The sequence below is a fragment of the Ostrinia nubilalis genome, chromosome 6 (assembly GCF_963855985.1).
Source record: "Ostrinia nubilalis chromosome 6, ilOstNubi1.1, whole genome shotgun sequence".
Lineage (NCBI taxonomy): Eukaryota > Metazoa > Arthropoda > Insecta > Lepidoptera > Crambidae > Ostrinia > Ostrinia nubilalis.
In genome coordinates this window covers 8,340,518-8,354,682 of record NC_087093.1, presented here as the reverse complement: position 1 = coordinate 8,354,682, position 14,165 = coordinate 8,340,518, and the positions used below count along the sequence as shown (strand labels likewise).

General features: G+C 41.7%; 1 protein-coding gene across 1 annotated transcript; it reads right to left on the bottom strand.

Annotated features, from left to right (window-relative positions):
• Positions 1-41: 41 nt before the first annotated feature.
• On the bottom strand, positions 42-13,376 carry LOC135072934 (uncharacterized). Its single transcript, XM_063966949.1, has 2 exons — positions 12,917-13,376; positions 42-2,007 (listed from the first exon to the last, which is right to left on the bottom strand). Exons 1-2 carry the CDS (start codon positions 12,922-12,924, stop codon positions 315-317), a joined length of 1,701 nt encoding a protein of 566 aa, XP_063823019.1. The 5' UTR covers positions 12,925-13,376; the 3' UTR covers positions 42-314.
• Positions 13,377-14,165: the final 789 nt, after the last annotated feature.

The window sequence follows — 14,165 nt, the reverse complement described above, 5'->3', positions numbered from 1 at the left end:
TAAATACGTACGGCGGCAGCGATAGTCTCAAAAAAAACCAATTTACTTTAAACTAATTTAATTAAAGATATAGAAATTACAATTACAAATTAATTATTACTAGAGCGATTGACCAAGTTCGATGTTGGAACCAAAGTGATCGATGTGGCGGTGGCGCGATGGGACGCGGCGGCTCGGTGCATCACGTTCTGCCGACGCAGCTCCTCGTGTCGCCGATTGACGCAATTACTTGTTTAGCCAAAATCTAGGTTGGTACTTCGTAGGCGTTTCCCTTAGAGTGGCAGGGTGTAACACCTCCCCCCGAAGATCAGCAACTATTGGAGAATTTTCTTCGAGAATGTTGCTGTAGTGAGACTGGATACATCTCGTTGCTTATCTGAGATTTCTGCATAGGTTTCTTGAGGGCTTGACGTATTCACTTGACGTTTGATGTAGTGACGTCGAATTAATAAGCCAATAACGAGTGCGCCTGCACTTAACAGTACTACGTATAAGGGTATCGTAGTATGGTAAAGGCTAGCTTCCACAGATTTGCTTATCTCTACTGGATGCTGCAGAGATATCTTCGTGTTACTTGCGTGTAGATTTTCTAAGTTGATTGAGTTCAATTTTATGAGTGATCTCGGAGTTGATGGGAAGTTCTCTGGAGGTGGCAGGTTCATGATCTTGATAGCTGTTCCTCTTGTGCGGTCGTTGCTGTTGAGTATAGTGAACTCGGACGTTTGGAGATAACATCCCGAAGGGACGGTAGCCAGATAACTGCCTTGAAGAGTAGAGTAAGTATTCTTTCCACAGGATGTCTGGATCTTCGTTGGTTTTGGGAAGCTGACTACATAGTGTTTGTCGTCCAGTTGCTCAAGGGCTTCTCGATCGAGTAGAACCGTGGTGAGCTTGCATGTGATGTCCAGTTTCTGGGTAGCGATGAGAGTCTGGATGCAGTCAACTTGATCTTGTGGCTTGTAGTTTATTCTTATCTCGCAGAGATACCAAGTATTGGACTTCGGACATTCTGTCTCTATGTAGATGAAATCATTTCTATGTATTGCTATATAAGGAGAGGATGGGATGAGAACATTATGGTGTTTATTGGGAACAATGGCTAATTTATACAGATCATAGGAATGTGGGATAGCGATCGGAATCTTGAACACTATAACTATTTTATTTTTAGTGTAGTAAGAGCCTAGTTTTATAATATCGTAATATTCTCTAAGATTGACTTCAATAACTTCGTCTTTGTTATATAAAGTCTTTAACTTATCTAACATTGATCTTAAAACTTCTAAACTTAGCATAGAATGGTGCGTGCTCGATGCACGGATAAATGCTAAAAGGTTTTCTAACTTAACTAACTCCTCTGCAAGATCTTCTATATTATCTCCTAAGATTAAAAGTAACTGAGCCAGATGGGCGTATTTTACTAAATCTGTATCTCTACTTGCTTCGCTGTTAATAATTAGATTAAGTACGTTCTCAATCTTTATTTGATTTTTAGAAATAGTCTCTAGTATGTTAGTGTGTTCAGTCATCCATTCTTTACTTAGACTTATGTGACTGTTAAATTCTGAAACTAATTTTTCTTCGTTACTTTGTAAAGACTTAAGAGCATTATCGTAACGCACAGCATCTGTATAATCTAGGTTTCCTGAGATGCTTTTTATGACTGATCCTAATCCGTCTATCAATCCTCGTTTAACGCGATTCATTTCAAACGTTTGCAACTGGTCAGCAACCTTTTCTAGCTTCTTACTCAGATAATCAATATGTGGTTCGTACAAGTTTAAAGTCTTATTATTTAACTGAGGCCGAACATCATTTAACTGTGATCTAACTAAATTTACCTTAGACTGTATGTAATCGATATCAATAAATTGGAGAAAGGAATGATAGTGGGATATTATTTTGGTAGGACCTAGTTTGAAAGGGAGAATGCCTGGACCGTCTTCTAAGCTGTCAAGTAGGATCTCTTGTGCGACTGCTGCCCGGAGCAGGATCATCATTATTATCCTGCAACAAGCGTGCACTATTAGGGACTCTCTTTAACCTAGACTTAGCCACGGGACCACGCTTTTTCTTAGTGTAAATATGTATAGGGAGATCGGCTAAAACAGTATCGTGAGTGTATCGCGGTGCTAGTTTCTGACGACTGGCCATAGGGTTTTTAACAAAAACGTTTTGCTCGGGATTATACGTTTCTTCGGCCTCTCTAGTTTTATTACGATTCTCCATGATCTCAGTACGGAGGCGTAGAGATGAATAAATAAATAATAAATCTTTGGACAATTTCACACAGCGCCAGCTAGCCCCAAAGTAAGCAACTTAATGCTTGTGTTATGGGTGCTAGCTTAACGGATATACTACTTATATACTTTTTTTTTTAAATACATAAATATTATACATAGTCACACCCAGACCCGTCACAGAAATTAAAATTCATCATTTCAATTTCTGCCCGGCTGGGAATCGAACCCGGGACCTCTCGGCATAGTAGTCCGTTCTGAACCACTACACCAAACGGCCGACAAGTATAACTTAGCGCGATGATCTATGATATATTGTTGCAATAAATGCTCTGTTAACTCGATATCTATTGGGTCGCGGGGATCGAAGTGACCAGTAATAACCTCTAAGGGTCTACATTTAGTTAAACTGTGTATCGAGCTATTGTACGCTAAGATCGCATAAGATATAAGATTTACTACCGATTCGCTGCGATGCTGTAGTTTTAATAATCGCAAGTGCTCTAACAACGTCGAGTGAAAGCGTTCTACTATTCCGTTTTCGTTTGGAGCATGAGCTAAGATCTTGTGATGCTGGATCTTATGAACGCGAGTGAACTCTAAGAAAAGCTGGTTTGTAAATTCAGTGCCACGATCTGATACTATAATTGAAGGGATTCCATGATGGGTACAAAACTTTAATACAGCCTGTACTACACTAATAGCAGTGCCATCGCGAAGATGGTACGCCTGGGCATACTTAGAAAAAGCATCAACTAGTGTTAGGTATTTTTCTGTATCAACTGTGAATAAGTCAATGTGCAAGATTTCAAAAGGCTTGGTGGTCGGAGGAACTATGTGAAACTGTTGCTTGATTGGACTACGGTAGTATTTAGCTTGACCACAAATATTACACTCATTGATATATTTCGAGATGCTATCTTTCATCTTAGGCCAAAAATATTTATTTGACAAAGCTAAGTAACATTCAGTAATACCGCGATGGTTAGTTTTTCCTTCGTGGTATTTCTGTATTAACTCTTGCTGTCTTAGATACTCTTTAATGTTTTCAAGTTCAGTTTTAGTTAGTACAATGTTCATAGCGGAACTTTTAAAGTGGGTTTGAATAATAGGAACAATGTTAAACATCTCTAAAGGAGGGTGGATGATGATGCCTGTCTTCACTTTCGGATTAACGTATTCTTTTATTGCGTTAACTACATCTTGTTCGAGATTAGACTTAGATAATTGAATAGCGGTGCGTGTGTGGCTTTCGAAAGGTTTAGATACAGTGGTTTTGCCTTTGATATCACCGACTACTGTGAAACAGATCTGTCTATGGAATTTATTAAGAGGCTCATCTGAAATGGGGACTTCTAAGATGGGATTCTCAGCATCTGTATGAACTGTCAATGTGTCTGAATTATCTAAAGAAGGGGCCTTCTCGGTTGGGTTAGCTACTATAGAACTGATCTCCTCATTGTGGATTTCAATGCGAGATAGCGCATCGGCGTTGGTGTTACATTTGCCTTGCTTATAGATAACGGTGAAATCATATTCACTCAGCTTTAATCTCCAACGAGTGAGACGAGAGTTGGGTTCTTTGAGATTCATAACCCATTGCAGGGGCTTATGATCTGTAATGATCTTAAATTTACGTCCAAATAGATATGGACGGAAGTACTTGGTGGCCCAAACAATCGCTAACAACTCCTTCTCAATAGTACTGTAATTTATCTCGCTGGTGTTAAGAGTTCTAGATGCGTACGCTATTGGCTTGTCGCTACCGATAGGTCCTTGAGATAGTACAGCGCCTATTGCTAGATTGGAGGCGTCTGTAGTTAAAATGAAATCTTTAGAGAAATCTGGATACTGCAATATGGGATCATTGGTGAGTAATAATTTACATTTCTCGAAACAGTTGACATAATTTGGATCTAAAGTGATTTTGGAACCTTTTTTCAAACACTGAGTTAACGGCTTAGTAATCCGTGCGAAATCTGGGATGAACTTCCTGTAGTACCCTAAGAGTCCTAGGAACCTCTTAATTTCAGTGGGAGTTTTTGGAATGGGATATTTCTTGATGGCTTCGATCTTATCCGGGTTAGGCTTTACACCATCTTTGCTGATGATGTGACCTAGAAATGCTGTCTCAAGTTTGAGGAACTCGGACTTGTCCATTTGTATCTTGAAATTAGACTCGCGGAGTCTTTGGAACACCTTTTCAAGATTATTTATGTGTTCCTGTAAGGACGTACTGAAAATGATGACGTCATCAAGATACACAAGACAGATAACATTCTGTAGACCACGGAGGACATTGTCCATAACGCGTTGGAAGGTGCTTGGTGCGTTCTTTAAAGAAAGAAAGAAAGAAAGAAAGATACATTTATTACAGTGGACATCACACAAATACAGGCAATTACATAGACATGACAGTGGCACATAATAATAAAAGAAGAAAAAATAAAAACAAGAGTAAACTGAGCAGTGCCACCCATTCACCAACAAGATGCCCACTGCAACGGGACCCCACTCAGCATATGCCGTGGCCCACGGTGACGAAGGCCACGGCGCTGGTTTTCAGTGTGCCCCATGCCGAGTGAGGGTCACGGACCATTGGTAAAATAAAAAAATAAAAAAGCTGCATAAAATTGTCTAGATAAACATACATAAATAGTAATATTAGTGCACAGATAAATACAAAAGGCGGGAAATCGGTAAGGATGATATGACTACGTTTATTAAGAATACTAATGAAAAGAATACTAATAAAAAGATAAAACTGTTTGTATAGGTGTGTGTGTAGTAATTGTGTTAATGTGTAATATTCGTAAAGAGTGACATTGTTACGCGTTGTTGAGTGTCTCGACGCCCGCAAAACCGGTTTGTGCAATCGAATGATTGATTGCGCGCGATTCGACAATTTAGTTCATCCCATATTGTTCCGAGCGTTACACGCGCACCTACAAACAAAAAATAAAAAAAAATAAAAAGTAAATAAATTCCAGCAGTATTGGTCGTCTAAACATATAATTCAATTTCAATTAGTGTCAAATATATAGTTATGATGTCATTAGAAATAAAATAATAATCATGAAACAAGTATTTAATATGGTGTTATAATGGTGTTACAAATAGTATGTCCGGAGAGAAAAAATTTCAATTTTCAAGTAGTGATGTCAGGCTACAGCAGTCTCGATCGTCCTGCCCACTTCCGTGCTTGATCGTCTGAAACCTTTAGGTAAGCATACAAGTAACCTACTCCAGTATTTGTTCGTTAAAAATGTGTTCCCGGTATTTCTTTTTAAAAGTGTACAATGTTTGCAGACGACGTAATGGCGGTGGCAAGTCATTCCAGCACTTGGAGGCGGCAAACCTGAAGCTACCCCGGAAGGCAACGGTTCGGTGCGGCGGAAGAACGAGAGTGCTGCTGGAGCGACGGGTCTTGTGCGAGTGGAATTCCCTTGTCCAAACTAATTTATCTAGTAGATAAGTCGGAGTGTTGTTTTTCATCATACCAAAAAGCAGTGCCGCGAAGTGCAACGCCCTGCGTGAGTTCATTTTTAATATTTTAGCATTAGTTATATAAGGCGTAACGTGTGTTCTCGGCGGGATTGAAAAACAAAAACGGGCGCATGCATTTTGCACACGTTGGATAGTTTTCTTGGTACGCGCCAGCAGTCGGGGGCCATAGACCACGTCCATATAGTTGAACTTAGATAGAACCAGAGAGTCGCATAATTTAATGCGATTGTCAGTAGAAAGATATTTACGTATTTGATATAATACTTTCAGTCTATAAAAACAGTTTCCTACTATATTATTGACGTGTTTTTCAAAGCGCATTTCCTCGTCCATTAGAAGTCCTAAGTTTTTAGCTTCTGTTACCCTCTCTATTGGCTCGCCCTCGATCAACACACTAATTCCCCTGTTTATGGTTTTTCTTATCTGATCCCTAGAACCCAGCACCATATATTTGGACTTATTTCCATTTAGTACTAGGGAATTGCACTTAGCCCAATTTGTTATCCGTCCAAGATCCTCATTGAGGTACGTAATTGCTTCGTGAACATCTTTCGGCTTACTCGAAATGTACAGCTGTATATCATCAGCGTAGATGTGGTACTTACAATTATGTATATGATCAACCACGTCCGCACTATAAATAATGAACAGAAGTGGACCCAGAATTGAACCCTGTGGAACCCCTCGATTAACAGCCAAGTGATCAGATACTCTTGTCTCACCAGCATCATCTGACACCCCTACACATTGAGTTCTGTGCTCAAAGTAACTATAAAACCATCTCACAGCACATGGACTGAAACCATAATAATGCAACTTTGCTAATAGTAGTGGGACGCTAATGCAGTCGAAAGCTCTCGAGAAGTCCAACAAAGCCAACAAAGTGCCCTCCCCACTATCCTGAGCAGCCAACACATCATCGGCCACTTGAAGCAGCGCCGTTGCGGTACTGTGGGCCTTACGGAAACCGGATTGTTTCTGAGGGAGGATATCATTTTGTTCCAAAAATATCTTCATTTGATCTGCCACAACTCTCTCTAGAACCTTAGATAAGCATGGCAGAATACTGACAGGGCGCAAATCAGACAAAGAGGTCGGCAACAATTTCTTTGGTATTGGTTTAATCAGCGCTTTCTGCCAGTCTTTAGGGAAAACACCTGTGGTGATCGACCCATTTACAATTGACGTTATTGTTGCAAGGGATTGTGGCAAAGTCAACAATATCATGTCAAGAGAGATACCATCTAATCCTACGGCATTTGATTTTAAACTTTTCAATATTTTTAGAACCTCGATTTCATTAACCTGTTGTATATTAAATTGATTGGAAACTATGCAATTATATTCAAAAAAAGTCAATTGGGATATGTCCACGCTGTCATCACCAGGAACATTTAAAAAATGACCATTAACTACGTTAGGGTCACTGCAAATAGTGCCTGGGTTGTCAGGCATTGTTTTTAAACGCACATGTTGTTTTATATGCGTCCATACGACGCGAGGATCATTAGTTTTGTCATTAATGTATTGATCAAAATATACCCGTTTTTCCGTGTCAATAGCCCGATCGACACAGCGTTTAAGGTCCTTATAATATTCCTTATGCTCGACGCGTCCAGACTGACGCGCCCTAGCCCAAGCTTCATCCCGTCGTTTCATCATCAATTTAATATTATAATATGTGAGCCATGGATATTGATGAAACTTAATATTTACAGTCCTCAGTGGCGCATGTATGTCAAAAATATTTATTATATAGCAATTAAATTCCTTCACCATTTCATTCACGTCACTTAATTCACATATACGTCTCCAATCTAAACCTACTATATGTTCTCTAAATAACTCCCCTTCTACATCCCCAATAGCTCGGCGTCTCAATTTGATTGGCTTTGGTTTGAATTTCTTAATATTTACCTCACACACTATAAAAGCGTGACTACCCAAGTCTTGTATGTGATCTATCAAGATATTACATCCCTTGATATCCGTACAAACTAAATCTATCAATGTTTCGCTGTGTGACGTAAAATGTGTTGGGTTATGTACGCATTGAACCAATCTATTGCATGTCAAAAAATTACCTAACTTAATACAGTTATTATCATGTACACTGAGCATATTAACATTAAAGTCACCCAACAATACAACATTGTCACACCATGTAAACGTTTCCAATGACAAAGACACCGCATCGAGAAATATATCAATATTCAGCCACGGCGGCCTATACGCAGTCCCTATAACTATCTTCTTTCCACTCACTGTTAGGCATAACCACATCTGCTCGACATTTTCCGATGGAGGGTGGGGCAGAACCCGCGCGCTCACTCCTAGGCGTACATAAAAACCCACTCCACCGCCGCGCGAGCGCACGGAGCTCGGTCGCGGAACGTGTCTCAGTCTGTATCCCGGCACCGCCGGTGCGCGCGCGTCCTGTCCCTCACGCAGCCACGTCTCGTTTATTGCCAGTAGGTCGACGTGATGCTTTTCCACAGCTACTATGAATTCGTCGTGACGTGTACCGAGAGAACCAGCATTAAGTAAACCTAACTGTAGCTTACGTTGTTTATTTGCGCCTGATTCTATTAAAATAATTATAAAATGAGTGTGTACCGATCGGCACACGTCGTATTTTGTACGATATTCGATACGTAGCTGTTGAGCTGTGGATAATAGGCAAAAGTCGAACAGTAGTGCGACGCGAGTGAGATGAAATAACAAACCGGTTTCGCGAGTGCGGTTCGGTGTATAAGTTGTGTTCTGTAGTTTTAATATGAATGGTGACTGAGTAAATAAAACGGAATGGATGTAATAGGCTAAATGAAATTATAAATATAGAAATTATAAATATATAAAATACGCGGCATTTGTAGGCATAAAGATAACACTGCTCAGTTCTAAAAGTGGAAGCAACAGTGTAGTTTGAAATTAAATAGCACAAAAAACAATACAACTTGAATGGACACGACAACAATGGAAAGACAAATAGAAAAAGTACGTTTAGGGCATTTAGGGTCTGATTAGGGTTCTCAAACGGGTCCCCCTCCAAAAACCCCTTTCAAATCCTCCTCACACCTGATGCGCCTGGCAGGCTCGCCGTGCTCCCGGCGGGCGTAGACCCGGCCCTCCCGCGTCCAGATAAACCGCCATCCGGTCTTCCTGGCCAGCTCCCGAGCCTTGTTGAATAGGAGTCGGTTTTCTCGCGTTAGCCTCTCGTTGATGTACATGGGCCGCGGAGGCGAACGCAAACCTAGTCCTTCAGTGGTTAGGCTTCTCCGGACACGAGCTGCTTTTAGCACTTGGTCCCTAGTGGAACGCCGTGCCAGCCGCACCGTGATGGCACGAGGACGAGGCTCAGCTTCTGTTGGCAGCCTGATAATGCCCACCCTCCTGCAGCTTACAATGTCCCTCTCGTCCAGAGAGACACCCAGCTTGGCGGCGCTGGCCAACACAAGATGCTGGACACTCTCACCTTCTTCTTCTGGTATTCCTGCGATATCCACATCATTAAGCAACAGCTCCTGATCCCGCTCATTGAGGTCCCTCTTCAGCTGCGAAACGGTAGTCTCTAGTGACTTTATGGCACCTTCATCTGCTTGTTGAGACGACACCTGCTTCTCAATCACACCAATCCGCTCCTCTAGCTGCGTCATTCTGTCTCCCATTGTAGCCATAAATGACCGAAGCTCCAGCATTTCCGCCTTCCACACCTTGCATTCCTCGCTGGCCTTCTTCATTTCCTCACGAAAAGTGCGGACATCCAGGCAGAGATCGTGCATCGTCTGCATCTCCATGGTGGTATCCAGTGCAGTGGTGTTCAGCTGGTCTTCCAGGCACGACACGTCCATACTGTGCATCTGCATGCCAACTGCCCGTCTCACAGGGGTGCTGTCTGCGTTGGCCCTCGGCATCCTGGCTCTGCATTCGGGACACAGCCACGAGCCATCCACTTGTGCCGACGGGGGAACACCGACACAGGCCCTGTGACTCATTGCGGTGCATTTCGGGCACGTCACCGCCTCGACCGCCGCCAAAAATCTTCCACAGGCGTTGCACTTCGGAGCCATTGCAATGGTATCTATTTATTTGTTCAATTTTACACTTATTCACGTAATTTGAAGTTATTGTTTTTGTTTACTTGAAACGTGTGGGTATGTGTGCAGATTAAAGATTATGATGTACTAATCCTTGTTTCAAATCGTCACAGAATTTACCACCCATATAATGCACACACTTTAGGAGTCCCTCCAGGCAAGAAATCGCGAGATTTACTTAAATATTAACAGTGCTAATATATTAAATTCGAGCAGCGAACGCTAACGTACACGCAGCTGTCAACGTCCGTGACGTCACTCCACTCACTCACTTTAAACCCATCGGCATTCTGAGAAATTCGAAATGGCCGTGTTCTACGTTAAAAGCTGTTTTAGGTATATCCGAGGGTTCCATTTCTACCTGATGGAAACCACTGGCAAGGTCCAGGGTGGTAAAATATTGACAGTTGCCTAGTTTGTCCAAGATATCCGCGATGTTAGGGATAGGATACTTGTCGTCGATGGTTTTATCATTTAGTTTCCTAAAATCAACGACAAGACGCCACTTAGTTTTGCCAGAAGCGTCAGCTTTCTTGGGAACTACCCAGATAGGTGAGCTCCATGCTGAACTGGATGGCCTGATGATACCTTGTTCTAGCATTTTACTAATCTGGCTCCTAACCTCTTCCCTATGGATGTACGGGTAACGGTAACTCTTGGTATAAACTGGTAGCTCGTCAGTAGTCTTGATCGAGTGTTTGATCTGATTTGTAAAAGTTAAAGCCTCGCCTTCGATATAAAATACGTCTGCATATTGAGCGCATAAATTTTGTAAGTTCGCGCGCTCTTCAGCGTTCAAATGGCTAGTCCGTAGACGCGAGAGAACGTCCGTAGCACGTTTAGATAGCTTCGTAACGCTTTGATGACGCGGGTCACGCGGTTCACTACTCGTAGTATGAGGGTGACGTAATTCGCTCGTAGCATAGGTAAGTTCCGTAGCATTTAGTTCGCGCTCGGTACGCGTGGACTCTACATTATAGGTCTCTGCGCTAACCTGGCGGTCGACGGAAAAAATGACGTCATTATGACTTGGGTTTGATATCTCTAAATATCCACGATTATCTTTAACGCTGGTTAAACATTCTCCTACAATGCAATTAGATATTACCTGTTCTGGGATAAACGCATCTCCGTCTCTGACATTGATAGGTAGTTTAATTAATTTAGAGGAACGCCCTGGAATGATGTCTTCATACAGGTTAACGTTCCGGGAATCATAGACATGAATCGGGTTAGAAGCGTGCCGTGTAATAAGTAACTTATTTTTAAAATCAATTGACGATTCCCATTTGTTCAATAAATCTGACCCAATTAAACCGTCGAAATAATTATGGAATTTATACACAAAAAGTGTAACATCGGTCGTGTCATTGAATTCCGAGAAACACGGTAGCGTAATAGAATAATCGCACCGGCTTATTGCGTGTACATTGACGACTTCAAACGGATCGTAATTTAATTCATAATTCGAGAAATATTTTTCGACAGCCTCCGGACTTATAAACGACTGATTAGCTCCGGTGTCTATAAGTAATTTTAAAGGTGGGTTCAATATCTGAACATACGGGAGTTGTCTCTGAGTTTGCAAGTTTAATTCTATTTTGGTTTGTCTGAGCGGGCTGGCTCCTGAAAATCCTCGGCCTTGCTAGGTGAAGGACTTTCTTCCGTAATTTCACAAACGGGTTCGGTATTAAATAGTTCTGGATAATTATAATTGGGTGCATAAAAAATATCATTAGAATAGTCAATGTATTCGCAATAGGGCATGCTGTTATCGCCGTGATAGTAATCTGAGTAGCCATCGAAATAAGGTCCGTATTCATAATCCAAGCAATCATTAAAATTCATTTCTCGCGTTTTAAAGTAATTACTTGGTGGTGGATTACCAAACCTACGCCAATCATGACCACTAGGTGGTAAAGGTTTGCTAACAAAGTGGCTTACGCCGCTCATGGGTTTGGGTGCCTGATAATTAGCAACGGGTGGATTCCTATTGGGCATTCTGAACACATGACTTTGTGGATTATAATTTGGAGGTGGAGCACTGAACATCTGCTGGGTACGTGTCGGTCCACGGTTCAGTTGTGGTTGAACTGGGTTTGGTCGCCATTGCTGGGACGGCTGGGGTATACGGAATGGTTGAGGTTGAGGACGAGATGGCCCTGGCATGCTAAAACCTAGAGGCTTTGAAGATGGCATTGGTGGCATGGGAAAATAATTAGGAGGGCTATAAATTGGTTTAGTAGGTGGAGGTAAAATGAAAGATTGCGATTTTCTATCGGGCAATTGCTCATTTCTCTGCTGTAAATATAAGGTATTAATTTCCTCCTGTACAAATTCTAGCGCTTGCTCTATAGATGCGGGCCGCATGCATCGAATACGCGAACCCAGCGGTTCCTTGAGGCCGCGTAAATATGATTGCAAGGTAAATTTTTTGTATAACTGACGTTTGGCCTCTACTGTAGTGGGAACACTATCATGCAAAGTTACGTATGTCATTATAGTGCTGAAAAGGGTCTGACAGCGCTCATAAAATTCCTGCGGTGTGCTATGGCCCTGAGACTGTAATGCTAAATCATTGTACAACGCGGTTTCATCGCGTTGATCGGCAAAGTTATTAATTAACGCATTTCTTATGCCTTGCCAATCGCTAGGAATGCCATGTGAATTTATAAGACGGGCGGCGGGCCCTGTGACTTTATTTAAAATGCCGTTTAATAAGGCCTGGTTTTCCAATTCGTGTCCCGGCCCTGTGTTAACGTGCCTGAGAACGAGTTGATCGCACAAATGTATGAAACGAGTTAACACGTTGGGGTTCCCGTCAAATTCCGGGAGTAATCTAAGGGATTTAAAGATGTTGTCTACGGGATCAGACATTATTTCGACTTCTTCCTCTATTACTTCCTCTATATTCCTATGTGCGTCTAGCCTATTAATCCTATCTAACCTAGGGGAATCGGACCCCGATCGTCTAGGATGAAAAATTTTGGAAAGGGATAATTACACTAGGAAAGGTAAAAAGGATTACACAGTAAAAGGAGAGCAACACATGAAAGATTCAAATGTACTCACAGTTTCATAATCTTGGTTTTCTCTGGCTATTGGTATCGATGTCTGGATGCCTGCGCTGCTGCACGTCGTAGGTTCAGGATACTCAGGATGCGACTTGATAGCCACGCGGTCGTCTTCTTCTAGAGTCTTCTCGATGAAGCGCGAGCCCGACCGTGAGTATCCTACCGACTGCGCCAAATACGTACGGCGGCAGCGATAGTCTCAAAAAAAACCAATTTACTTTAAACTAATTTAATTAAAGATATAGAAATTACAATTACAAATTAATTATTACTAGAGCGATTGACCAAGTTCGATGTTGGAACCAAAGTGATCGATGTGGCGGTGGCGCGATGGGACGCGGCGGCTCGGTGCATCACGTTCTGCCGACGCAGCTCCTCGTGTCGCCGATTGACGCAATTACTTGTTTAGCCAAAATCTAGGTTGGTACTTCGTAGGCGTTTCCCTTAGAGTGGCAGGGTGTAACATACTCGTTGTTATTCTCTTTTTATTTATTTTTGAGTCCGATTTAAGGCTTTTGTATCTAGATTATTATTACTCACGCGAAATACTATAGCATTACCTACCTTAGATAAATAAGACTGATGATAGGTAGAGCCGCGGTCAAAGCTCTTACAACAAACAAAGCCAAGGAAAGAATTAGTTCCTGTTACATAACTTACTTGCAATCTCACAAACAATGTACTACGAACTGTCATTCTGAGGCATTGTGAATGGGACAGCCGAAAGTAGTCTTCATCTTGCGCAGCAGCATGGTTGAGCAAACTACATATTTTCCTTAAATGCATCCGTGTCAATACGAGACGCCTTGCATAACGCCTGCAGCATAACAAAAAGGAGGCGAGCAGGATCCGAAGAATGACACACAAAATATTAAGCATACACCTCCCTATAAATTGTACCTAGTCTCATTTGTAACTACGAGTATTTTCCTTAATTGCATCCGTGTCAATACGAGACGCTTTGCATAACGCCTGCAGCATAACAAAAATGAGGCGAGCAGGATCCAAAGAATGACACACAAAATATTAAGCATACACCTCCCTATAAATTGTACCTAGTCTCATTTGTAACTACGAGTATTTTCCTTAATTGCATCCGTGTCAATACGAGACGCTTTGCATAACGCTTACAGCATAACAAAAAGGAGGCGAGCAGGATCCGAAAATGACACACGAAATATTAAAGCTTACACCTTCCTATAAATTGTGCCTAGTCTCATTTGTAACTACGAGTATTTTCCTTAAAT